The sequence below is a fragment of the Gallus gallus genome, chromosome 2, assembly GCF_016699485.2.
Source record: "Gallus gallus isolate bGalGal1 chromosome 2, bGalGal1.mat.broiler.GRCg7b, whole genome shotgun sequence".
NCBI lineage: Eukaryota > Metazoa > Chordata > Aves > Galliformes > Phasianidae > Gallus > Gallus gallus.
In genome coordinates, this window is record NC_052533.1 from 135,692,265 (window position 1) to 135,719,246 (window position 26,982).

The 26,982-nt window shown below is 43.6% G+C and overlaps 1 protein-coding gene and 1 long non-coding RNA gene across 6 annotated transcripts in view; one reads left to right on the plus strand and one right to left on the minus strand.

Annotated features, from left to right (window-relative positions):
* Positions 1-1,045: 1,045 nt before the first annotated feature.
* On the minus strand, positions 1,046-8,990 carry LOC121109907. Its single transcript, XR_005857644.2, has 4 exons — positions 8,451-8,990; positions 7,193-7,293; positions 5,325-5,380; positions 1,046-2,482 (listed from the first exon to the last, which is right to left on the minus strand). It is a non-coding gene; the product is annotated as an uncharacterized LOC121109907 (long non-coding RNA).
* Positions 8,991-9,113: 123 nt separating this feature from the next.
* DEPTOR (DEP domain containing MTOR-interacting protein) overlaps positions 9,114-26,982 on the plus strand; it is a 73,067-nt gene continuing 55,198 nt past the window's right edge. For 2 of the 5 annotated variants that reach the window (NM_001199502.2, XM_015283071.3), the window contains exon 1: positions 9,527-9,785. In NM_001199502.2, the coding sequence (NP_001186431.1) occupies positions 9,700-9,785 (86 nt within the window). In that variant the 5' untranslated portion in view covers positions 9,527-9,699. Of the gene's footprint in view, positions 9,217-9,526; positions 9,786-26,982 lie in introns of those variants that run through there. The other 3 variants (XM_046920743.1, XM_025147135.3, XM_015283070.4) reach the window with 3 other exon arrangements.

Genomic DNA, 26,982 nt, shown 5'->3' on the forward strand with positions numbered 1-26,982 from the left:
TACAAAATATAAAATAGTCAGGAATATGCTTCCAATATTCCATTTGTGGGAGAGTATGCAACGGAGAAGTGCAGCAACATAGGAAAATGACAATGAGAAACAGCAGGATGAAAATTCAGATGAGTACCATGAAGACAACGTTGGGAAGGCGTTACATAGGAGACCCTTACACAGGGCAAATTAAAACAACACAGATGAGCATATCTGTCCGTCGAAATCAGTGTTGGCATGATCAAGAAACTGTAGAACAAGAATCTGTTTCTGTGTAATTCTTTTATTTTTATTTTTAATAAATTAGAGGGTTTTGCCATTTTGCAAATCCCTAGGAAACTGGATGAGTATGGAGAAGAAGAACATCCAGTGCTTACGTTTGTGAAGTGCTCAAGTAACTCAGGTAAATCTATGACATAAGAATAAGAAGGACAGGGTGAATGGAAATTATCAGTTGAGAATATTCCATGGTCTGGAAGAATTAAAAAATAATAATAATGAAAGATTTCTCCTCTTGCGGCCTAGAAACTCCCTTTATAGCAATTAGCATATACTACGATTCATTGTTCTGCAGGACAGAAGCTTTTTAGAATGATTAGAGTCCCCTGGTTCATAAATCATCCTTCTTCTCTGGCTCATAGTCCCAGAAGACCTTTACTAGGAAAAGCTGAGGAGTTTATTAGCATCTTTTTTAATTACTTTGAAGAATTCTGAGAATTTAATCAGTTTTAACCTAGGTTCATGACTGTGCTGTAACACTGTGTACTGCATATGTCTTTTTTATACAATGACCCTGATTCTCTACCAGTACCATACATGTAGCATATCTGTTCCTTATTGTCCACTGAATGTGTTGGCAGTGAGCTGCAGCACCTGACAAAGCACCCCTGACTCTCTATCATCACCCTCATTAAACCTTGGGCTGTAGCCTTCCAAGAATTCCAAGAATGACATTAGCTTGACCTTGTCCTTCTCAGCTTTCCCCTTGGTGCTGAATGTCTGGAGAAGCAGAACTATTCCCCTCCCACCCTGCTCCCCAACGCACTTAGGAGACCATCTAGAGACTAGGTTGTCCCTTTTAGTCCCACACAACGTGCTTGACAAGAAACTGCAAAAAACTCTGCAAACATGCCAACATTTTATTCTGAAAATCCTAACTGTCTGCAATTTGTTTTTCCTTCTGCTGAATACCAGAGGTTGTTGTGGGACGAAACATTTTGTTTTCCCATTGTGTCAATGAGTAGCTGGAATTTTCGTACAACTCTGTGAGGTTAACAGTGAGTGTATCGCAAGGGGCATCAGTGTCTTGAGATACTGAACAGTTTGCCATCACGTGGTAAGCTATAACCAAAGAACAAGAGTAACTCTGTTTTCATTTCACAGGTGTGTTGGTGGAGATCTGCGATTATGGCCAACTCAAAAAATAGATTTATTGCCTGTACAGTTAGGAGAGATCCTGGTAATCTCATCTTCTCCCATCTACATGTCAGTTTTTGGCACAGGCCTTGCCTAATTGAATTGCATTTCCTTAGGAAATTGTTGAGTAAGTGGATGATGAAGCTGCTCTCATTGTGAACTGCTTGAGAAGTGATGCAATGTGAGGCCTGAGGTGAGATGCTGCCCGTCAAGCCTTCCTTGGAGATCTAACAAAAATAGTTTTAATGAAACATCAAAAGCAATTATGAAAATTAGGAGTCTGTGCAAGTTTTGTTCCTGAGCGAGTGGGTGCTGGGGTCTGCCAAATTTGTTGTAAGAAATGTACAGGTGTGGCCAGCTCACTTCTGTGTTGGAGATATTCAGTGAGAGAGTGTTCTGAAATGCTTTCTGTACTGTTCTCTTTTCTGACTTTTCTAAGAGTGACAATTTGAGGGCACCTCTCCAGAGGGCAGTCAATGCGGGCAGGGAAGAAAGGTCTCCTGGCTGCTGGTTGCTGTGGAGACAGGCAGCATCCCACTGCGAAGACAGCATAATATAGGCAGGAAAAGCTCTGATGGACATCACAAAGAAAATTTATTCCTTCCAACTTCTGCCTCAGCTTGGCTCTGTGGCTTCAGTCTTTCTTCCAGCTTCTCATCCCTGCTTGATTCTCTCCCTCTTTTCTTCAGCTCAAGTCTCACTTCTCCTCTTTATTGTATCTTCTCCCCATTCCTTTTCACAGTCTTTCATGTGCCTTTTCTCCTCACTTCACCCCACTTTCATGGGTATATGCCTTGCTGAAGTTTTCTTTCCAGACAAAATCACTGTTTCTTTTCTCATCTGCTGAGCTACTGAGAGCAGGACAGTGCTCCCACTGCAGTTCAACCTGGACAATATTGCTATTAGGTTCTACATTTCAACAGACCAGAATCTGTTCTTATGTGAGAAGATTGTTATTGTCCTGCTTCATCCCGGCAGCCCCTTTACGTGCCTCCTTCCACCAGCTCCTACGGCACCTGGTTTCCTGGTTGCAGAGCTACAGCAAAGCTGTTTCCTTGTAAGGATTTCTGGTACTCTGCAGTGCAATAAAAGGACTGGCCATAGCCGATCATTTTGAAATATCTCAGCATGATGCAGTATCTGGTTTGTTTTAGAAGAATGCTCTCCTAATCTTATCCCATTGCTTCAGCACTCCAGGACATCTTCAAATATTTTGAGAACTCAACACAAGCACCTACTTGTGGGACACATTTGTGAAAGAGAATATTAACTTACTAGTATTTTATTGGCTTTATTTTTACTACCTTGAATAGTAATTCTGGTGTTCAGTCTGTAGAAAAATAAATGACAGCTGAGTATGTTTGTGTTTGCAATCCTATGCAAAGATTGTACTGTCTAAAGATTTTTCATAGAATCACAGAATCACAGAATGGCCTGGGTTGAAAAGGACCACAGTGATCATCGAGTTTCAACCCCCCTGCTATGTGCAGGGTCACCAACCAGCAGACCAGGCTGCCCAGAGCCACATCCAGCCTGGCCTTGAATGCCTCCAGGGATGGGGCATCCACAACCTCCTTGGGCAACCTGTTCCAGTGCGTCACCACCCTCTGTGTGAAAAACTTCCTCCTAATATCTGACCTAAACCTCCCCTGTCTCAGTTTAAGGCCATTCCCCCTTGTCCTATCAATATCAACCCATGTAAATAGTTGTTCACCCTCCTGTTTATTTTTCCCTTCAAAAATTACTGCTTCTTTTAACAATCCTTTCCTTTGTTCGCAACGATGTTCTGACAGGCACTTCGATACTCCATTTCCTGCAAGGACCACTGGGTGGCAGAGCGATCACGCACGTATTTAATGCATAGAGCGTTTCACAGAGACCAGTTAGGCCAGAGAGAACAGCTGTTGGTGGATGCGGATGCTCCAGAAGATCTTATACCTCAGGTTTTAGCATTCTGGCTATCCTGTAGCAGTGGTGGCATGACTGCAGCATGCTGTGCCTGTGTCCCAGAGGCCCCTCCCTCCACCTGAGGAGCAGGCCTGTGTTCTTCAGTGCCATGTGCTGCACAGCCCTACCCGAGGGCAGGACACAGTGTGGTTAATGGTGACTGTATGATGAAAGGCTGTTCAGCCTGGGGGAGAGAAGACTGACTTGAGGATCTGATCAGTGTTTATAAATATCTAAAGGGAGGTGAGAGGCAAATGGATGAGGTCAGGCTCTTCTCAGTGGTGTGTAGCGATAGGACAAGGAGCAATGGCCTAAAACTTGAACATAGGAAGTTCTGTACTAACATGTGGAAGAACTTTATGGTAAGGGTGATGGAGCACTGGAACAGGTTGCCCAGAGAGGTTGTGGAGTCTCCTTCTATGGAGATATTCAAGACCCATCTGGACGCCTACTTGTGCTACCTATCATAGGGAACCTGCTTTAGCAGGGGGATTGGACTCCCAGGTGTTACTTCCCAAGAGAAGGCAATTTTTATTTAAATGTGCATAAGCCTTTAAGGCTGGGTTCAATGCAAAGTCAAGCTGCCAGCTGAAGCCACGATGGTTTAAGCAAAACTGTTTTCGATCTCACAGCCAGATAGCAGGGCATATTAACACCGAGGTGGTGGACAGCCTAAGAAGCTGTCTTTTACCACTTAGAATATAGGAGTTGTCTTCACACTTGAGATGTGGTTTACAAAGAAGCTCCTTCTCAGCTGTTAGTCATGCCTGCCAGCTGACTCACACCTCCCAGCCCCAGCCTGGTTACTACAAAAGTCCTGAACTGTAACCTGGGCTAAACGTGTGATGTGGCACAACTCAGGCTGCATGAGTTTGTAATTACTATCAATGAAGTGCAGGATAAAATAAGAGAAAACAAAGCAACAAAAATGAAAGAACTAATGGAAATGTATATGAAATGTTCAAAGAGTAACATTCCTACCAGTTTTACAGGTAAATATTCTTGTGATGCTCAAAATTAGGAATTATTACAAAACTGCTGAAGGTGCAAAATGAGACAAATTACAAACTGTTCCAGATACATATTAGATACATAGAGGGACTCCAGAGTAACAGAACAAATGACATCACTGAGAGTGCAGAAATCAATTGCATATTGGCTAACAAAAATGCGAGTTTAGCAGAGTGCACTGTCAACAGTTATTGAGTCTACAGGTCTGATATGGATTTCTCTTTTTTTTTCTTACTGAAGCTGTTCATTTCCATGAAATATTTCTCCATTGACAGGAGCAAGGCCTAAAACATGTATCTGCCTCATGGTAGTGCTTTAGACATCAGCATGCATATGAGTCTCAGCACGTTTGACCCAGAGAGAACCTGGGTATTTAACACAAAATGGAAAAGCTGAGTAAGGATAGGCTCGGAAAGCCCCTTTTAGATCATCTCTGCATCTCTCGGGATCAAAATGTCTTTTTCTCTATACTTCATCTTGTTATTATAACGATTTCCAAGTCAGCGATAATGAAATGTAAGGATCTGAACAGATACAAGTCTCACTCGTGCTGAAATGTTAGACATTTCATAGCCTTGCTTTCAGAAAATTAATTAATTGTGATAGATCCTCCTGTTATCTCATCATGGTGGCTTCTGCAGGAACTTGGATGTTATATTGGAAAAAGAGAAGTATAAAACATGCCCCCCCCCCCCCCCCCCTTTTGTGTGTGTGTGTGTGTGTGAAAACTTGCTGACTTTTCCTGTGGTTTATCACAAGACTAAAATTAGCCTGGCCAGATGCATTCAGCCCTTTGAATCACACAAGCACTGATTCTTCTAACCAGTTTCCAACAGACAACTTAAATTGTTCAAGCTCAGAGCAGCAAATGAACAGCAATGAATGTAATCTATGCACTGCCAAGAATGGAAAATGCTATTGTACATAGCATGAAAAGAGGAGGGCGGGCTGGACAATACCTGGTAGTTTCTCTGCTTTTCTTTGCCAGACCTCTGGTACTGAGGAAGTTAACCAGCTGAAACACAAAGACAAGTGAGATCTCTTTGCAAATAAGCATGGGGATATAGAAAAAAAAAAAAAACCACCCAATCAAACAACAAAAAAAACCACACAAAACCACACACACACTCCATCTCCAGGGTGTTGCAAAATCTACTTAGAAGAGAGACCAATTAAAGGCCAAAACCGTATGTTTTTCTAGCTTTCTCAGTATGAGAAGAACCAGGAATTTTAAAATGTGATGTTTACATAATGCTGGCTCTTACACAAAACATGTTAGGAAAACCAGAACTGCAAACCAACTGAACAGCTCATCTGCCAGTACCTTCTATCCCTGAAGTGCTTCACCATCTTTTGCATGTGATAATCAATGCCTTAATCAATGCCTTAATGATTTCTCCATCGTTTTCCTATTCCAAAAGATCTAGTCATCCCAGCAAGGAAAGATCAGTCTTATGTGAACAGTGCCACAGAAGGAAGGAGAAGTGTACATAAGAACACTGGTAAATTGTTCATATGAATGTCTCACTTTAAGTTTGCATTAAATTAATTGGTTGGACTAAGGAATTAGTTTATCTAACCTTAAATTAATTTATCAAGTCAAAATTTAGGCCACAGATGTATAGATGTAATATTCTATAAACACTGTTCCGAAAGCAATATTCTCATTTCACTTTGTAGGTATTTATGTTTTACCATTTGTTTGTTTACTCAATGCAATAACAAAGTTTATGCAAATCACTAGAATGCTTTTAAAGTCAGTACTTGAATACAGGGTCATGTCCCAGTGCCACAAACTCTGGGGCTCAAATGTGTGGCTTTGTGCCTTGCTGTATGTCAGAGAGCCTCTGCTGTCAGCACCAGGTACTGGAAGACTTGAGTTTCCCCAGTGCCTGTGCTACCAACTCTCCACCAGACATATGCAGCTCTCATTGCTCTGGATGCTGTGGAGGATGAGTTTTAGGACGTCGCTGGGCTCCAGCTCAAAGGTTTGTCACACTTTTGCATGAGGAATGTCTTAACCTTAGCTAGCTACCTTAATAGCACAGAATCGTGGAATATCTCAACTTGGAAAGGGTTCATGTGGTATCCCAGCTTGTACCAGAAACAGCGCAGCCAGCAGGAGCAAGGAAGTGATCATCCCTCTGTACTCAGCTCTGGTGAGGCTGTACTTTGAGTGCTGTGTCCAGTTTTGGGCCCCTCACTACAAGAAAGACATCGAGGCCCTGGAGCGTGTCCAGAGGAGGGCAGCAAAGCTGTGGAGGGTCTGGAGCACAGATCTTACAGGAAGCAGCTGAGGGAACTGGGATTCTTCAGTCATAGAAGAGGAGGCTCAGGGGAGACCTTATTGCTCTCTACAACTACCTGAAAGGAGGTTGTGGTGAGGAGGGGGTTGGCCTCTGCTCCCAGGTAACAGCGATAGGACGAGATGGAATGGCCTCAGATTGTGCCAGGAGAGATTCAAGTTGGATTTTATGGAAAATTTTATTCTCCAGAAGTGTGGTCAAGCATTTGAACAGGCTGCCTGGGTTGGTGGTGGTCAAGAAACATTTAGATGTTGTACTGAGAGATGTAGTTTAGTGGGGAAATATTGGTGGTAGGTGGACGGTTGGACTGGGTGATCTTGGAGGTCTTTTCCAACACTGGTGATTCTGTGATTCTACTATTAATATGGATCACCAAGTTCAGCTCTTATCACTTAACTCTAGTCATGCTAAGGTAAAATCCAAGCATGCATTCACATATAAAATAAACAGCAGCTCCTGAAATTGTTCCTATGTTTATACAAAATATATGTGTATATATTCATCTGCTTCCCAGAGTTTACCTTGAGGAAAGTCTTTCTCCTTCTCAGTAACTTAGCTGTCAGGATCTCTTGTGCTTTCCCACCTCTCAGCGCAGTGTCAGGGTCTTGGAGGTCAGTGTGCCCTGGGAGGGAGGACCAGGACAGTTTAATCTTTTGCTAGATCTCACGTTTCTATAGCAGTCTGTGCAATGAAAACATACAAGCTAGAAATATCCAAACAGGTCAATTTATGTAGCTTAATTCTTGGTCTTGACTCTGAAATGTGATCCTTTGGGGTTATGTCAGCTAACCGTCGAGGAGAGACATCAGGTTTGGGATGATTGATACCTAATCCCTTCCTTTGAAGCACACTGTAGCTGTAAGATATTTCAGTGTGAACATGTGGAACAAATTACAAATGGGATATCAGTGTGGAAAGGCAAACATGGCAGCCTATGAGCATTAAATAATTCAGTACAGGAAATTGCAGTGACCTGAGAGAATAATCTGATATGCAAGGAAAGAAATGTGTTTCAGGCTGCAGTTCCACAAGCACCCTGAGTCAAGCTGCTGGCTTGTCACTGCCTAAAGACAGCTTCTTCCCCTTCTTCCCCTCCCTCTTCCTCCTCTCTATTCCTGCCCTCGGTCACCCAGGCCCACTCCACCTCTGTGTCAGCTCCAGGCCCATGAGATCCACAGCCCCCTGCACAGCTCTGCTTACTGGCCCAGTAGAAGCCTCATTCTGTGGACTGCTCTGCCCATTCAGCGAATCCAGTGGCAGCAGAGGTGCTGAAGGTGTGGAAACCAGCATAAGACCCATTGCAAGGATGTGCAGCCAGAGCTGAGCAGGGCAGCATTTCACCCTTTTAGAGGTGGGGAACAGCTGAATCAGCCAAACTCAGGTGATAAAGCCCCACAATAATATAAATGTACAACAACACTCTCTTGAGATTTCTTTGCTTCAGCCACATGATAAAGAGCTTGACACAAATTATTGTGCAAATTCTTGATCTGAAATATAAGGTCAGATGAGATGGTTGTTTCAATTCCCTTTTTGTTTCTAGCTCCGTGAATGTGTACTTCATGTACTTATAGTATGAGCGAGATTAGAGGGTGTTTGCAAGTACTGACATAAATGTATGTCTTCCAGATTGGCAAGAGGCAAACTCAAGCTGCAGTGTTTGCACTCCTAAGTCTTCCCTCCTTGGCCTATGATCGACATGAAGGCAGATTCGGTTTTTCTTCACTCACCACCCATTGGTCAGTGGGGTTCTTTTAGACACACTGAGACATTCCCTACTGTGACTGTGCTGGGCTGAACCAGAGGTGCACCTGGTCCAATATTCATCTCACAAGTGGCTATGAACAGATGCTAGGGAACTGCAGAGAAGGCATATATGGAACTTCTTGCAAGTGCGTGCCTAGCTTCCAATTATTTTTAGCAGAGAATTTCCACAGCTGGACGTGGCTGCTGTCTGCTTACTAAGCCTCCTTGGGCTTATTTTCCAACTACTTGTCCATTTTTTCTTTGACTCCAAGTTATTATTATTATTAATATTATTATTATTTTAATCGAGCCTCCTTTAGTCGTAAATACTGTAAGTCTACCGGGGCTGTTTGGAGATCCACCTCCTCTTTCTTTTCAGCCTGCTTTATACTGGGTTCGATTCCTTCACGTGATTCCTTGTTAGTGCTTATCCTTGTTCTGAAGCCACAGTCTTGGTCATCAAACTATGACAATATTGCAAATATGAAGCAGATGCAGTTTTCCACGCACACAGTGTGTGCAGGCAGAGAGAAAGGCAATGAGTGCACATGAGATCGAGGTGTATCTTAATCATGCGTTGTTGCAAATGAAATCCCTTCTTGGACCACTGCAGAAGTGGCCTTGGACTTGTTTCCATTCTGGTGCTTTTTTCCGCCAGCGGTGCTGACAAAAGGCGCTCACGACCTCGCACTTCCCATCTCAAAGACTGAATATTGCGAGAATCGCTTTTCAGCCCCCAGGAATTCTGCGGCCGCCGTCGCCGGAGGGACAAAGAGGTGCGGCGGCACGGGGGCAACGGGTGAGAGCGGCCCCCGGGCCGCAGGGGGATGCGCGGGGAGCCGGGCGGAGGGAGGCAGCGGCCGTGACAGCGCGGCCGGGGGCAGCTCCGCGCAGCCCATAGCCGGGGCGTGGGGCGCAGCGCAGCTCCCCCTCAGAGCCGCTCCCGTGCCGGGGGCTGCCGGTGACTCCCTGCCGTGTGACAGCCGGGGGGGGCCGCTGCTGCCTCGGCGAGCCGTGCCGCGGCGGCCGCAGCCATGTGTTTCTCTCCCCGCCCGTGACACAATAACACGGGAAGCGGGGCGGGTTTTGGAGGGGGTGGGGGGCGGGGGGGGGGAAGCGAACCGAAACGGCGCTCCGTCTCCTCCAGGTGAGCGCGGCGGGGGGAGGCTGCCGGTGCCCCCGGCCACGAGAGGGGGATCGGGGCTGCAGCGGCGGCAGCTGCGGCCGGGGGGTCGGAGCCCGCTCCCCTCAGCTCGCGGCGCTGTGCCCGCAGGCGGCGGCGATGGAGGAGGGCATGAGCAGCATGCAGCAGAAAGCGACCGAGCTGGAGCACATGGCCGAGGTCCTGCTGACCGGCGAGCAGCTGCGGTAAGCGGTGCCGTACCCCTGCCCGGGCTGTGCTGTGGGACGGGGGTCCCGGCGGGCGGCGGAAGGGGTGGGAGTGAGGACGTGCCCCCTGAAGCCGAGCACCTGCCCCGCTGCCCGCCCGGCCCCGGCTGCTCGCAGCCCGCAGCCCTCGGACCGCTGCGATGTGGCGGCGGATGGAGGGATCCCCGCGGGGAGAGCGGGGCTGTGCGGCGCCAAAACTGTTAACTGCAGTAACTGCCTGACTCAGTTAATTTTTAATTTCTGGGATGTGTTCGGTGCGCCGTCTGAACCCATACACTACGGAGGAGACCAGAAATCGTAAGGCTTTTGGCTTGTCGTTGAATCTTGTGATTCAGGAGGAAATATCCCATTATTATTACTATGTGTTAGATGTGTAACTAGAAAGAAAATGGAAAAAGATGTGCTCGGTGGCTTTTGCTTGAATTTTCTTTGAACTTTTTGCTCAGGTGCCGAACAAACACTGCAGGATGGTAGCAGTGTTGCTCAATTGGGAAGGTGCCATCCCTGCTGCTGCTGCAGGCACTGACATTGGTACTGGTAGCACTGACATGGCAAGCACCATTGGCACTGTGCAATGCGCATCAGTGATAGCCGTATTCAGGCAGTAAACATCTCTGTGGTTTGGCTCGACTACTTCTCCATGCTTGACATTCCTCATCTGAGCAGCTTGAAATGAAACCCGGAGTGAAAGGATTATAAATTCATAGAATCATTAAGGTTGCAAAGACCACTAAGACCTATTCCAGCCATCAGCCCATTACACCATGCCCAGTAAACCATGTCCCCTGGGGCCACACCTACAGGTTCTCTCAAACACCTCCAGGGACAGTGACTTCACCATCTCCCTGGGCGGCCTGTTTAGGACACAGCAGCATGCAGGCTTTGCAGAGTGGACTTGGTGCTACAGGGTTTGTTAAAGTGCTGACAAGACTCCTACAGCTTCCAACTCACCTCACAAAAAGCTGAATACTGAATTGTAATATAAAGTTTATATGGAGATCTGCTTCAGACCTTCTGTATTCCTTGAAGTTAAATGTAAAAACAAAAGCTTTGCAATCATTCCCTAAGGAGAAGATGGAAGAACTTCAATAAGTCTGGCTCCCACAGTCAGCTTATTACTGTCACAATCAAGGATGACACTTGTAATTTCATAGAATCATTAGAATCGTAGAATCATACAATCATTAAGGTTGGAAAAGACATCTTAAGATCATCTTGTCTAGTGTTGACTCGTCATCACCTTGATCTCTAAACCATGTCCCTAATTTTATTTATTAAGGTAATTAAATGTGATGCTATTTTTGGCCAATATCGTCTACAAAATAATTATTCCACTTCCTGGTCCCATGAAGGTACCTTTGGGCATTCCCTTATGAGTACATTGGAAGTGGCCTAGATCACCCTGGGCTGGTTTGATGGCACAGCCTCCATTAACACCTAGCTACTGCAGTAGAGATCTGCTTCCCCTCCCCCTCCTGTCCATGGTTCTGTAGTCCTATGCAGTGCCAGCTCACATCCTTTCCATTGTGGCCACCTAGCGAGCATGCTGGTTCTGTGAGATGATCACTGCCAGCATCTGCGGAGGATGAGTGGTGGGAATATGGAGCCAGAAGGAGGGAGAGGAGGTGGTGGGGAAGAAGCAGATCTCCCATTCTGGCAGGAGGGATCTGTTGGATCAGCTGGAGCTGTCCTGGGAAACTGGACCCTAAAACAACTCTCTTCCCCTAACTCTGGTAGCTTCTTTATGTTTCTCTGTTGGGATGCTCTATACAAGGGTTTTCCAAACAGTAACAGCTGCAGAATAGATGACAGAAGACTGGCTGGTAGACAAGTTTTGGTTAACCATACATTTAAAGTTTCCCTTTTCCTGTCCAAGATAAGTGCATAGTTGTTAGTGCTATATGAAGACGTGGAGGGCTTTCAAGATCAAAGTTTGGTTACCTCAGAAGCCTCCGGGGCTGACAAACAGATGATAGAAAACCAACACGCTCGCGCATTCAAGGAAGTGTACTGTACTCTATTCTTAGTGATGCTTGCAAATGCTAGATAAGCCCTCTTGGGAGTGATGCAGCAGGACAGGTGACTGTGTGTATTTGGGTGAAAGTGCACATGGGCAGGTGTTGCATGCTGCAAGACGAACGCATACCTTGGGAGTAAAGTGTTAGATGAAACTGAGTATGGTGTTGCTTACATATAAATAAGAAAATGTAGGTATAAATACTCTTCTACTAGACTAAACAACATGTCTAAATGCAGATGCTTATGATAGCTGCTTGATTAAGATTCCTTATGAAGTCCTATTTATTGCTCGTCTCACTCCAGTCTCGTGCATTGTCTCACTGGCCCATTCCCATGGCCTGGTTGCTGTGTGACCCTCCTCAGTTGTGACCTCTTTACGCAGTGAGGGCTGAGCTCATTGCAGCAGAGCAGCACCAGGTGCTGGCACTGGGCTGTCACACAGCAGCTTTGGTCACCGGCAGCTCGTGGGAGATGAGGCTGTGACGTAAATCCTGGCCTGTGGTCCATGGGTGATATGACACAAGGAAAAATAAAGGACCTTGAGCTGTAGGTTAGCTGATATGGTAAATTTTCACATCTGGTAAGGTCCTCTGCCTCTAAAGCCAGCAGCTGGCTAAGCAAATACTTAACCAACTCTTTCTGTTGGTTAATGGGAACAGATTTTTTAAAGTGAGGACTTCTGAAGTTTGGGTCGTGGCAGGCTTTTTAGTTACCAGGCTGGTGGCCGTGAAACAAAGCTGAAGACTCTTGATCCCAGCAGTGTGGCCCTTCAGAAAGGACCCTGTAGCAGCCTCAGAAGACCAGAATGAGAAAGTCAAGTGCTTGTATGGGTATGGTCTGGCTCTCCAGGCACTGATAGCTCTGTAAGGGGACAGGCTGCTGGGGCTGCCTAAAAGTGCCAGCTGCCCCAGCATCAAGTCTTCCCTGGCTTAGCTACACTTTTGGATACCCTATGGCTATTCAGTGGTGAGCTCTTTCATTTGAGAATCATGCAGTACAGATGTCCTCAATAGGTTACAAATGATCCAAAGAATGATCTCCTGAAGAAACTTGTACTCAGAAGGAGTGTGTGGTGTTTGTCTTCCTGGAGGCATAGAGAGCCATTAGAAGCCTCAACCCTGCTGAGTCCCCACCTTCAGACACCTGTCTGGGTGCAGCCCTGGGGACTGAGCATGCAGTCCATCCTCTATGGATGTGCCTGAAGGGAAGTGCCTCAGCTGTGGTGCTTTGGGTAGTCAGAGAATACTAGAATGGCTTGGTTTGGAAGGGACCTTAAAGATTATCAAGATCCAACCCCCATGCCACATGCAGGGTTGCCAGCCACCAGATGAGGCTGCCCAGGGACCCATCCAACCTGACCTTGAATATCTCCAGAGATGGGGGCATCCACAACCTCTCTGTAGCCTGTTCCATCGCCTCACCATCCTCCAAGTAAAGAATTTCTTCCTAACATATAACCTAAATATCCCCCCTTTTAGTTTAAAGCCATTCCTCCTTGTCCTGTCACTATCAGACTGTGTAAAGAGTCAGTCCCCGTCCTGCTTGTAAGCTCCCTTCAAGTACTAGAAGGCTGCAGTGAGGTCTCCTTGGAGACTTCTTCAAGCTAAACAAGCCCACGTCCCTCAGCCTTTCTTCACAGGAGAGGTGCTCCAGCCCTCTGATCATCTTCATGGCCCTCCTCTGGATCCTCTCCAACAGCTCTGCATACTCTTGTGCTGGGGGCCCCATGCCTGGATGCAATACTCCAGGCATGGCCTCTGAGGGCAGAGTAGAGGGGGACAATCACCTCCCTTGCGCTGCTGGCCACCCCTCTTTTGATGCAGCCCAGGATAGTCACAACGAGACAGTAATCCATGGGGGGTGTAACAGCACTACTGAAATTGTAATGGTTTTGTCCAAAGCAGGGGAATTCTAGATTCATTTCTCTGCCAGCAGAAGGAAACATGCTGTGCCCATTTCAGCACTGGTTGGTGTAATGATTGAAGTCTTGCTGTTGGAGTTTGAGCATTGACTTAGTTACAGCTGGCAAACAAGAGTGGTTTCAACAGGTTTGTTTTGATGTGTTTGCTGACTGCCTGTCTTACAGCCAGAGTTGACTGATACCTCACTCAGCAACTAATTACTTCTTGATCCCAGATTGCCACTGAACTCTGTTGTGTCTTCTGAGAGGCCCTCATTTCTCTTATAAATGTACATAATCATTCAGAGTGTCTTCAGGCACCAGTTGACCAAAAACCAAGATTTTAAAAAGCACTTACTTTTATTTTGTTAGAAATTGCCTTTGTGTACGCGTTGCAGCTCTCTGAATTAGGTGTTACTGTAATGACATTTAATGCTTCTTCTCAGCAGATTTTTAGATGTGCCTTTTTCACAAGCCTATATGGGAGGCAGCACCTTCCCCAACTCACACTTCAGTTAATTGTTTCAATAAATATTTAGGAAGCTTTTTAGACGAGCTTTTTGTGAGTAGTACCTATAGTTCAGTGTCTTCTTTCTTTCCGCTTAGGGCAGAATGAAACATGTTTCTTATGTTCTTCCTGGAAAGACAAAATGTAAGATACGGCTCAACAGAAATTTGTTTGCCTTACTATCAGGGTTTGCACATGACTTTCGTTTTACAAAAGAGGTTTGCATGGTAAACAGATGTAAATTTTGAAGCTGTGAGAGAAAGGTCAGAATCAGTTCTCAGTGGTCTCCCACGGGTCTTGCTTCAGGAAAATTATCACTTACGAAAACTTCATAATACATTGGAGCGCATAACTAGCAGAGTCATGAACTTCTGCAGTATGATAGCTCTTACAGGTCCATAAACTTGTTTCTTATTTGGAGCAGTAAACAGTCAACCTTTTTCACTCTGGTAAGGGTCAAAAGTTCATTGGCATTCGAAGATGCAATTAACCCAATGGCGCATAGCAGTAACAGTTACTAGAGAAATGCAATCAAGAGATCATGGCATTAATGTATTGCTGTATTATAGAAATATATTAAGCATATGGTTACATAATTTATCAAATGCTATCACTGTGCTTAAAACAGCATTAACACTCCAGTGATGCACACCTGTGACAGTATAGAGACACACTAAAAGGAGTGTGAGGAGATAAGATCCAGAACTACGCAGGGGTTATTCCCCAACAGACAAGTCCAGACTGATCATCAGATATCAATCAGTCTTACATGCCACTTCTGGAAATAGAATTCTTTGAGATTAGATTTTGAGATCTGCCTAAGCCTATCCAATACTGTATGTACTTTTTAACCCCTGCACCACGGTCATGCTCCAACTTGAGTTCTCCACCAGTGGCTGCACTTCCATTAGTGAAGAGCGTCCTAATTGGGCTCAAAATTGACCCTGAAAAAATAATTTTCATTTGTCTCACTTGAGAAGGCTCGTATCTGCTTACTTCTTCAGGGCAGATGGGTCATGGGAGGTTATATCATCAGATCAGAAACAAAGTGCTCCAGAGCTTTCTGCCCAACTAATTTCACTTTCCTTAATTTGTTTTCCAAAATCAAGCAGCCAAAAAATTGTCAGCCTTCTCTGTGAAATTCCACCAGAGGAATGCCCTGAAAGGAGGGCTTCAAAGTGAAGGTTGGGAAGGTTGCAAAACTGTGTGCTTTGAAATCAAGAAGCTTCCTGCTAAATCAATACTATCATAGCACATTTAGTTATACATTTTAACTCAGGTGAATTAATTTTATAACTGTATACATTCAGTTTTTCTGGAATCTCTGATATCCAACTTACCTTCTCATGTCCTCAAATCTTGTGTGTTTGTACTAATTTTACTTATGTCAGTAGTGCCATATACATACATGGAGTCAGTGATCTTTATGGGTCCCTTCCAGCTCAGGATGTTCTATGATTCTATGATACACGTGGGTGTGTATATATACATATATATGCATATATGTGTATATAAATACACGTATACAAATACACACATATATATACCTAAGGTTCCCAGGCCAGGAATCTCAGTTTCTCCTGTTTTTCAGCAAAACTTCTGGTTTTTCAGCATTTCTGTAAATTCAGATGGAAGGCTGTCATTTGCTCAGGTCTTTCCCTTAAGCTGTTTCAATAATTGAGTCGCTCCAGTCAGCAGCTCTGAGTTAAAGTAGCTAACAATGCATGTGCAAACAGCGATCACTCTTGCTCTATGTACACAGTAAGGCGGATGTTGTAAGAGTGGTTTGGGCTGTATATTTTGTGTATTCCATTCCAGATGGAGTGAATCATTAACCTCTGTCTCAGGTTAGCAGAGATTAGCAGGGAAGCAAAGGGTACTGTATGTGTAGCGTGCACAAGAATGGGTTTTATTTATTTTAGATCATAGGAACTGCCTATGAACAGGTAAAGGAGACTACTCTGATGTCAATGCTCATGCAGGGAAGAAAGGATTAATATTCCATAGGCAGCCTCACTTTGCTGTGTGCTGCGTTTAGTACACAACTCCAGCTCCTGTGGGGGCAGCGGCCACAGGCTGGCAGCATGACAGGAGTGCTCCTATCACTTGTCATTATTATTTACTATTTGTATAGTGATAGCGCCTAGGAATTCAAGCTATTCATTACATCCCTGCAGGGGTAGGCACTGTGTGCTCAGAAGAAAGATAAAGTTCTTGCAACACAAATCTTGGCCACAGTTTGTGGCAGGTTTTTGCAGCAAACATGGAGCCTAAGAGTGACATCCCTAAAGCACAGAGAAAAGTACCGCTGCAGTGGGGAGATGCAGAACTTACAGTGTGTGTGCTGGGGATGGGATGGGGTGGGATGGAACGGGGTGGGATGGGATGGGACAGAGTGGGATGGGATGGGGGAATCTCTGTGGACAGTGTTTGAGAAGGAACCCACTCCTTTCCCCCTCCTGAGTCTCATCTGTAGAGTAAGACTTGGCTGAAGCCAGGAAAGAGGTTAGCCAGCTTTTGTTGTTGGATAAATGGACAAGGATGAGGCAGTGATCTGTGCACCGCATCCCAATCAAGCTATTCCTTTTATCTGCAGACTCTGGTACTTTTTGAAATGTAAAAATGTAAGAATTTCAGTGCTTTCCATAATGTAAAATTTAAGAACTTGAAGGATGCTGTCACAGCAGCAAATGTGAGCTTCTTTGCAGTCCAGTTGACCTCCTGCCATAGGCTTCTTCATCCCCACTATCAACTGTCCAGGTGCTGAGTGCTGGCTTGGAGATACCTCCAGGCTTAGGGCCCGCTCTCAGAAACAAGCAGTCCCTCCCGAAGGGCCAGACCCTTCCACCTTTCTTACTGCTCATTCTGCTGTTTATATCTGAAACCTCTGCTTTGTGGTTGACTCTTTTGCCTCTCTCTTCCTGGCACAGCATGTTTTTGTGGCCACATTTGCTGTTAATTTTTCTGTGTTGAAGGCAAGGGTTGAATACAGTCACCTATTCAAACTTCTGTGGGAGGAGGTTAAATCAATGAAGAACAGGCAAATGGAATGAAAGTCATGGTAAGAACATAAATAGGTTTAGTACTTGTGCCTAGGTTTGAAAGAAGAATACACCCCATAAAAAAAGCAACACAAAACAAAGTACAGAAGCAGTCTTTGAAGAGAAACTGCAGTGCGGTGCTAATAATAATAACGCAATCATAATGATGGGAACTGCAAAGCTGGAGATCTCAACAGAAACGATGGCGTTCATTGGGTGAACAACACTTCATAGGTTGGCTTGCTGGTTTTCCTTAAGCAAGAGCAGGGCATAGAATTATACATTCTAAATAACTTTTATGAGTAAACCTTTGGATTTTATTTAAAACCTTAGCAAGGCTTAAACCTTAAAAAGGGTCCTTACTTACTGTGGTTTGACTCAGACACATTAGTAGTATGAATAGTATGGTGAGGCAGTTTTGTAAAGGCAGGTTGCCTCAGCAGAAGGAAAGGTGAGGAATTTTTAATCAATTTCCTGTCAAATATCAGCAACAGTCATGCTGTTTTTTTGTTTTGTTTTTGTTTTTGTTTTAATTGTTTGCAGGATTGTCCTGAACCTCACCTTTTTTCTTGTGGTCTTAAGGAGACTTGACTGTATTGTGAATGTGCCTTTGTTCCTTGCAGCAGAACAAATACAGTGATCTTAAAGAAGGATAAAGTATTTAAAACTGCACTACTAGGAGAGTGCTCTACACTGGGAGTGGAAGTATAAAAATGTGTAGCCATTGTCCTTCATTTTTGGAAAATGCTGAAGCATAGAGGGGGAACAAGTTTCATGGAAGCACAGAGCAAGGAAAAGGTAGCCCAGAGGCTCACTCGGGCTCTGAAGGAGCCTGTGAAGTTGGAGGAGCCTCCAGGCAGTGGTTGTCAGTAGTGCTGGTTCCCTGCTTGAGGCTTCACTTCATTTAGACTGGCTTAAGCATCTCTGAACCATCCCCACATGGTGACCTGCACCATGGCAGTGATCAGAAGGGCTTTTTGTTGGGTTTTCAATTGGGTCTTTACAAACCGATTCACCACATGACCACATAAAAGCTTTTTCTGGAGAAGCATGGGGGCAGAAACAGCCTTACACCATTTCACTCAGCTACGGTTTAAGACTGTGATTTTCTGATACAGCAGATCTACCTGCAGGCTGCCTCTGCCCTTCTTTTATCGCTTCCCTTGCACTTCTCACTGATGTTCATGGGATCCAAAGTTCAGGGAACTACATCAGTTGCAGACAAGGGAGAAAAGATTAACTTTCTGAACAGACTCAGCATGCAGTGCCAGTGCTGGGGTGAGGAAACAGACAGAAATTCATGGTCAGGGACAGAGAGAAGGCACCATACAGCTACTGCTGGGTTTGCTTGGACAGCCCCTCAGGACTTCATTTGCCTGCACACAACTGAGGACAGACATTTGCTTGATTCCTACCTGCTAACTTCAGACTCCTATGGAAGACAGACTATAAAAATAAGGTTGAGTTTAAGTGCCTGATGCAAAGAAAAAACAGGTGGCCCAGAAACCACTTGTTGGCACTCTCTTGGGTTTATTTCTCATTCAAGGTTTTTAGCTTTACTTCTGTGCTTCTGTCAGGGTGTTGTGCATGAGCAGAGGCAAAAGTTGATATATGTATTACAGATTGTACTATGCAGTTTCTAAGACCAGCACATCATAGTGCTACCAGTGTAAACAGCATTGCTTCAGAATGCAGCTTCCATCTTAATTATCATCTCCATAATTTTGTAGTCTTAGTTTATTTCTTATGAGTGCCTCAATCCAGTAAATGCATTCAGGTATCAGAGGTGCACTTACAAATAATTAAAAAATATGCCTGTTTGGGCTTCCTAATTTGAAGAAAGTACAGAAGCTAGTTTTTGCATAAGGGACCGTAATTCTTCATTTCCTTGCAAGTGTGTGGCTGATAACATGAGATACCACAGCTGTGTCACAGGGTTTTGCAAGAAGAGAGCTCTCTGGTTTATGTGGAGCACCAGGGGCTGTCGGCAGTGGGTTTTACAGCAGAACTGAGCTGGTGTGTGAGGCTGCTACTGCAGAAAAAGGCAGGGGAGCTGGGCTGCTGCTCTGCTGGAGGGCTGCACGAGTGCTTATCTGACCCTACGGTAGCAGCCTGGGGAGCTCAGCCAGGTTACAGTGATCTCAGGATCATAGAATCATTAAGGTTTGGAAAAGACCTCTAAGATCATGTAGTCCAACTGTCTGCTTACCAGCAACATTGCCCACTAAACCATGTCCCTATGTACAACATCTACACCTTTCTTTGACACTCCAGGGATGGCAACTCTACCACCTCCTTGGGCAGCCCATTCCAATACCTGAACATTCTTTCAGAGAAAAAGTTTTTCCTGATATTGAGTGCCAATGACAGTGCAAGGGAGAAGTTCAACTGGCCTGGAGTCAGAGGTGAGCAGCTCCAGAGACTCCACAATCCTACTGACTTCTGATGGAGTCGAAGTATGATACAGCTGTGCCAGGCCAGGAGACCCTTTTCACTCTTTTTGTCCATTTTTGCCTTGCTATGTCCTACTTACCTTGTGCCATCCTGAGAACTCATTACATCTCTCCCTGAATGCATTTCACTTACTAGCTTCGCAGGGAAGTGACCAAGCAAGGAGCAAAGATTGTTGCCAAAAAATGCTGGAAGTGTATCTGAAATCAGAGTGGGACCCTATTTTGCTGTGTTTATTCTGACGAATAAAACTGCACACTTTGCAAACCAATGAGTTATCCAGTCACTGGAGTCCCTGTTACAATTAGAACTTGAAATGTTAAAATGCTTAAGGTGAGATCCTCTGTGTAGGCTCAGCTGGTTTGTCAGAACTTTTATTGGACATGAGAGGTTCCATATTTGATTCATATACTTCAAACATGCCTGCAGCTGGACAGACATCCTCTGGTCATGGTACACTGCTGTTGGATGGACAAGATATCTTTAGGCCTGTCTCATCATTGGGCTGCCAAAAGCCACATGCTGCTGATTTTCAGTCCTACAAAGAATAAAGAACCCATTTATACTGGGAATCCTGAAGATCAGATCCCAGAGCGGTGCAAGGCACAATGCAGCAGATGGAAAGATGGCCTCGCTACCATATTGCTTATAGTCCAAGCGTAGAATAAAGGGATAGCAAATGAATACAGGCATGTGCAGAGATAACATGACTTTTGAAACTTCTGGTTATTGTGCTGGAAGTGCAGCTTCAGCACACCACCTGCTTAGTTGTTATGCTTTTTGGTAGAGATCACAACAATGCTGGGCAGGATTTGGGGCATTGCATCCAGGTATCTCTGTGGATGTTTGGGTGGGAGTGTCTCCTGTTGAGACAACAAACAGAAGCTGCTTGCTTCAAGATTTAAAATCTAATGGCAAAGATGGAGCCAAATGGCCAGCTAGAGCAAAAGCCAACATTGCTTGAGAGGTGGTGATAGAAGAGATGGGATCTTGAAAGTGAGGATAAGCACAGTAATATAATGTTTGATGTGACAGAAGAGGAGGAGGAGCAAGGGAAGGAATAGGGGAGATGGGCAATGTGATTGAGATGAAGAGCTGAGGAAATTATCTATCCAAGGGCATTCCAGCTGGATAAGAGCCAAACAAGATAATGTTTGCCAAGGGCAAAGCACAGAACAAGTCTTGAGGTATGAGATAATAAGGAGAAATTGGAACTACAAATGAACTTTCTGGGGGAGAATTGTGGCTGCCCCAGAGATGAGAAATCCAGAGGTCTTCTGATGAAAAGCAGCACTAACACTATCATATCTATAATTTATGGATCTCATAAAATCTACCTGATTTGGGAAGATTCTCCCATCCTTTAGGAACACAGCTGTCATCTTGCACAGAGATCTTTCACCTTGCATTGTGGAGTTTTCCCTGCCTTTATTTCCTTGTTTGTCTCACTGAGAGCTATTGCCAAAACTGGTATATTGCCATAATGTTCCCATTATTGTTCATCTGAATTGTTGTATGATCGACTGGCTCTGTGTTTGCACCACTTTCTTTCTATATTGGGCCAAATGTGTTTATTGGCAGGAGTTAAAAAGAAGTGTTTGCATGTTGTATCTGTTGCTCTTCACATTGTGATTTGTATCTTCAAAGCAAAGCACTGGGGATTCTTACAGCAGGCCTGTGTATTCCTTTGTGTTTTCACAAGCCATTCTCAGCTCTGATGTAGCAGGCAATCCAAACTTAGGGCATAATTACAACATGGTTCATAAAAACAATGATTTTTAATCTAATTCAAATGAGCATTGCAGAACATTCACAGGAAGCTGAAATTGTGAGAGCTTGCCTGAGGAATCAGAGCCCAACACTTACGCACATCCACTCTGGGAAGAGAGTCTGACAGCACATGGCCAACACATCACTCAAAGTTAGGATCGCAAATAAAGGAAATGACTTCTGAAGAGATACTAGCTAAGAATTATTTATAGTGCTGATTGTCTGCAGCAGAACAATTTCCTTTCATTTCTTGCAAAAAAGATCCTTCTCTTGATAATCACACATCCTTTTCTGCAGAAGTGTAAAACTGTATAGTGTAGAAATCAAGGTGATATAATAGAAAGCTGTTAATTGTTTCCTGATTCTCAGGATGTAATTAACTTATACTTTTCTCTAGCTGAAATCAATTTTAACAAGACATGGAAAGAATAATTTCTAGCTTAAATTGCTATTCTGGTGCTCAGTCAGAGGAAATAGAGTGAGATTATGATATGAAGAAGCCGTAAGTAGCATTATCATGCACAAATTCAAAAAGAGATTGTACAAATTCTATTTTGAGAATTATTTGTTGGTTACTGCTGGCTGCACCTATGAAAGGTAGTAGGGAAGACAAGGAGACCGACTTCTTGGAGTTCCACAGGGATAGGACAAATGGCAGTGAGTGCAATTAGCAAGAGAAAGTCTCATGAGATGTCTGAAGAAAATTATTTGCCATCAGGATAGGTCAGAAAATGGATAGGGACCTGGAGAAGTATTGGAGTTTCCATTCTTGGAGATACTGAAGTCTCAACTCAACTCATGACTTACTCTTGAGTAACTTGTACTAACTGGAGTAACTTGTACTAACCGGACCTGCTTTGAACAAAGGCTGGACCAGATGACCTTGAGTCCTCCTTTCCAACCTGAATTACTCTCAGTTTCATGAAAACATGGCATGAAGTCATATTGTTTTAGCTGTAGTAAATGATATTATCAAGATTTTGTTACTGGTTAATAACCACTGATTACCGTCCTATCCGTTGTACTGGTGGGAGGGCTTGAGAGAATATTTCCTAACCTTCTTCAGTGGAAAATGAGTTGGGTTGGTTTGTATAAGTGATGTGGTGGTTGACAGTACCACTTCTTTCACTGTGTCCAGCTTTTCAAGCAAATTTAAGGGCTAGAAAAAATCTAGTTCCAAACAAGTGTTCAAGAACTTTTCAAATCTCTCAGTCCCCAAATCTGGATTTTTATGATGAGTGTGAAGGTGAGAATGTGGTTTCATTGACCATGCTGTCTTAATTCAGGCCAGGATTTTACCCCAGATTATGTGAGATTCATTAGGTGCTAACATTTCAACTCATTCCACCACCAAGAGAGCTTTTCAAAGTGAATATAAGTTTATCTTTAGATCAATTTCTTAAGAATTTAGGAGTGGAAATGAAAGTGCACATACTTTGGACATACTTGTTTTATATCAGTCCTTGAAAGATTATGATAGAGAGAAGAACAAGGGCTATATAAAGAGTAATATGTGCTTGAAGGTTGAAATACCACCTTCATGCCAGAAATCACATTGGCTGTGTCATGTTGGCATTACAAGTAGAGCAGTAATCTCAGGGCAAACCACCTGCTCCTACTGTCTTACTGCCAGCACAGCGATGGGACAAGATCAAGTGCTCTCAGATCATCTCATGGAGACTTTGTGTAAAAAGTGCCAATTTACTGTTTATTTTTGTGCATAAATAAATTATTGCATTTCCATAGTCCTGCAGTGACAACTTTGCATGTGGAAAATGCAGTTTCAGTCGACCTTAAAGGTAAGGGAGGTATAAGAGCTGTTAACACTTTCTTCCCTTGTCTCATCTGATAATCTGTTTGGAAGGTAAAGAGATGTATTCCTTTGCCCTTATGGATGTAGTGAAAAGCCTATTAATAAATCAGTTACATGCTCCATCATTATCCTGGTTACTTTTTTTAATAATATTTTTTCTCTCAACACATAGAAAGTAATGAGATTTGTCTTTTCCTCTTTGTACCGTTTTGCTTTATCACAGTTACATAAGGACTAGGTCCTTTGAAATATTTCATAATGGTTCCTATAAAGTGGTGGTTTTTCCAAGTGCTGTATTTTGGGCATACTATAATGAATCCAGCAGTGGTGTTTGCAGAATAATTGCTTGCATTCACTCTGTTTGGCTGCAGCAGGTCTAGAGCTGCTCCAAATGAACTTATTAAGAACTTCATATGATTTGTTTTTTAAATCTGTAAATCAACACCAGATGAAACAGTGTATTCGACATAATTTCATATGAAATATATTTGTGCTTCATGTTGATTTCTTTTCTGATGAATCCGGAACATGTGAGTTTATACGTGGCCAGTAACAACAGCACTCTTGGGAGAGACATTACTGGGGCAAAGGAGGAAGAAAAATGGATTGCATAAACTGTGGAATAAACATAGAAAGACATTTTTTCTTAAACTTATAGTAGCTGGGGAAAACTTCCAGTGGACTGAATTATGACATTCTGTTGCAGGCTTAAGACTGTACACAGCACATCTTTTCATGCAAAAAAATCACTACTTCACCTCAGAAAAGGATAGAGTGTGGAATAATGACTAAACCATGGCATTCTTGCTTGCGTGTCCCTGTGGGTCTGGGTGGTTATAGTGAGCTGTGCCCATGACCTAACTGCTCAGCTGTGGTCTTCCTATCATGTGCAAGCGACCATCCCCTGTCTGCTCACAGATCCTGCCTTTATTCAGGACAGGCGATGTCGAATCATAGAATGATAGAATCATAAGGGTTGTGAAAGACCACTGGGATCATCCAGTCCAATCCCAACCCATCCCTGCCATGTCCACTTACCATGTTCCTCAGTGCCATGTCTCCACATTTCCTGAACACCTCCAGGGTTGGTGACTCCACCACCTCCCTGTGCAGCCTGTTCCAATACTGCACCACTGCTTCTGAGAAAAAGTTTTTCCTAATTATCCAACCTGAGCCTCCCCTGGTGCAACTTAACACCATTACCTCTTGTCCTATCACTGGTTACCTGGGATGACCTGAATAAATAAATTGGATTTAGGAGTAACTGGGCCATTCACGCTGACAGCGAGTGAATATCTGAGTTTGTGTCAAGGCAGAGTGCAGGCCCTGACTTCTGGTCTGTTTCCATCTTGTTGCCCATCTGAAGTCTATCCTATACTATTGGCTTCAAGGCCAGGCTGGATGGGGCCCTGGGCGGCCTGGTCTGGTATTAAATGTGGAGGTTGGTGGTGCTGCCTGTGGCGGAGGGGTTGGAGATTCACAATCCTTGAGGTCCCATACAACCCGGGCCATTCTGCGTGTGTGTGTGATTGTCAGTATTGGATTCAAGTTCAGGCCTGAACCACAGCTTGGAGCACATTGTAAACATAACCATATTTTTATAATCTAATTCTACCAGCATTCAACTATGGCTGAGATCATATGTAAAGCCAATGCTGTTACTTGGTGAATAAGGATCAGGGTGCATGTTCTGAGCTATTAAAGCAATAATAAGTCACGGTCTGAATTGACTGTCAGAGCGCATAAATACCTGTTCACTGAGCTTTCTGCATGTGTGGAGAGATAATTTAGCCTGGAATGAGAAATGACAAACACATGGCCCAGCAATGAGAGCAGGCTGTTTGGTGAAGCAAGCAGAGCTTCTCTAGGCTCCTTATGTATTTATTTACTTACTCATTTATCATTTTAAAGGAAATTTTCCATGTAATTTTAAGAGCAGAGGAAAAATGCTTCTGTAATGTTTATCTTTTCAAAGCTCATCTACTTCTGAACATTTAACAAGGCCTAATCAAGCATGACAAGATCCTTCATAGCAGACTGACAGAAGGAGCTGCTCATAAAGAGTGGTTATGCAGCAGCTGTGTATTTGTTTGTGTCAAGTATCTGATGTAGAATAGTGCTGAGCTCAGTCAAAGAAGCCATCTCGAGGCTAGATTTTTGTAGAAGTAAATTCCTCTAAATAGAACTAGTCTTTAAATGAATTGTTATTAATACATTTTCCTTAGTGATAGGGTTCTTCATCAGCCTGCCAAAATTTAAGTTAAAATTTAAGAGTAACTTTGTGTCATTCACTAATCTCCTTAAATTCACATACTATAACTGTTCCCTTTAGGTGCTTGTATGGCCTAGATGAAGAAAGTGATTTAAACCAGATAGGAACATTCTTTATCATTAAACCATTGTTTATCACAATATGATCATTTCTGTTTTCGAAAAATAAATACTGCAATGTTGTGTTCAGAATTGTTGAGTAAAATTATTGCTTATCATTTGGCATAGATACATTTGGAACTAATTTAATGTACTCTGGAGCAATCAGTAGTTTTCTAACACATTTTGCATTCTTCTCTGTAGATGGAGATAAATTTCTTCTTCATTTGTCACTTCCTGTAAAGCTTTGTGAGATATTACAATTTTTTCCTGAAGAAAAAAATATATAAATGAGCAGAATGTTAATTGGGATTATACTGCTTTGTTGCCTCTAGCTGGCAGTGAAGGTCATATTTCACACTTAAGGCAATGTTTTTCTTAAGCAAACATGACAACTTAAGAGAACTGAAAAAGGCTGTAACATGAGTCTCCTCCATCCCATTTTGATATATTTACTTCAATAATTACACACTTTATGTTATTTCAGTTAAAAAAAAAAAATCATATGACACTATGTAAAATGAGGAGAATTCCAGGCTTAAATAGAGCAGGGTGACAATGACTCTACAGCCAGCTAGCTATTCATGGTAGCTTCTCAGCTGAGGACTGAACGGTGCCTACAAACCCAGTGATCCGAGTCTTGGCAGGATGAATGGGTGTTGTATGTGGAGGCAGGAAAGCCAACAGGATACAGACATACAGAGGCTTCACCCAGAGTAAATGCAGATTTGGATGGTGGAGAGGGCAAAGTGGTCCTCTGCCATCGCTCCTGGCGTCTCTGCTTTGATTTAGCAAGGATGCATGTCTGCCACTTGGTCTCTATGGATGCTGCCAGCCAACTGATGGGATTCCTTCACAGCAGACAGCCACTTTTTCACACAGTTATATGTCACAAAGGTCATAGGATTTTCCTCAGATGTTGTTGGAAAACATGTTACAAGTTTCATGTTGACTATAAACTACTGACAGACCATTTTAATACTGGTCCTTCCAGTCAGCCATGTAAGGACCAGTGCATATTTGCACAGTAAAAATGAAAACCAAGTAATACTCTGCTGCAAAAACAAGGAAGCATACTTACAAATGTGGACATCTTTTGTCGTATTGGCATCATGCTTTAGCAAGAACAACAGGTGTCAGAGGTTTACATGGAAGTAATACGCACCCAAGCAAAACCCTCAAACACAACCTGTTCTCTCTTTAAGAACAATAAAGCATGTTTTTATGAGTTATTTATGACTACATATCTCATAATACACACTTCATGTATATGGACTGTTTAGTCCATTGAGTAATGCTGCATT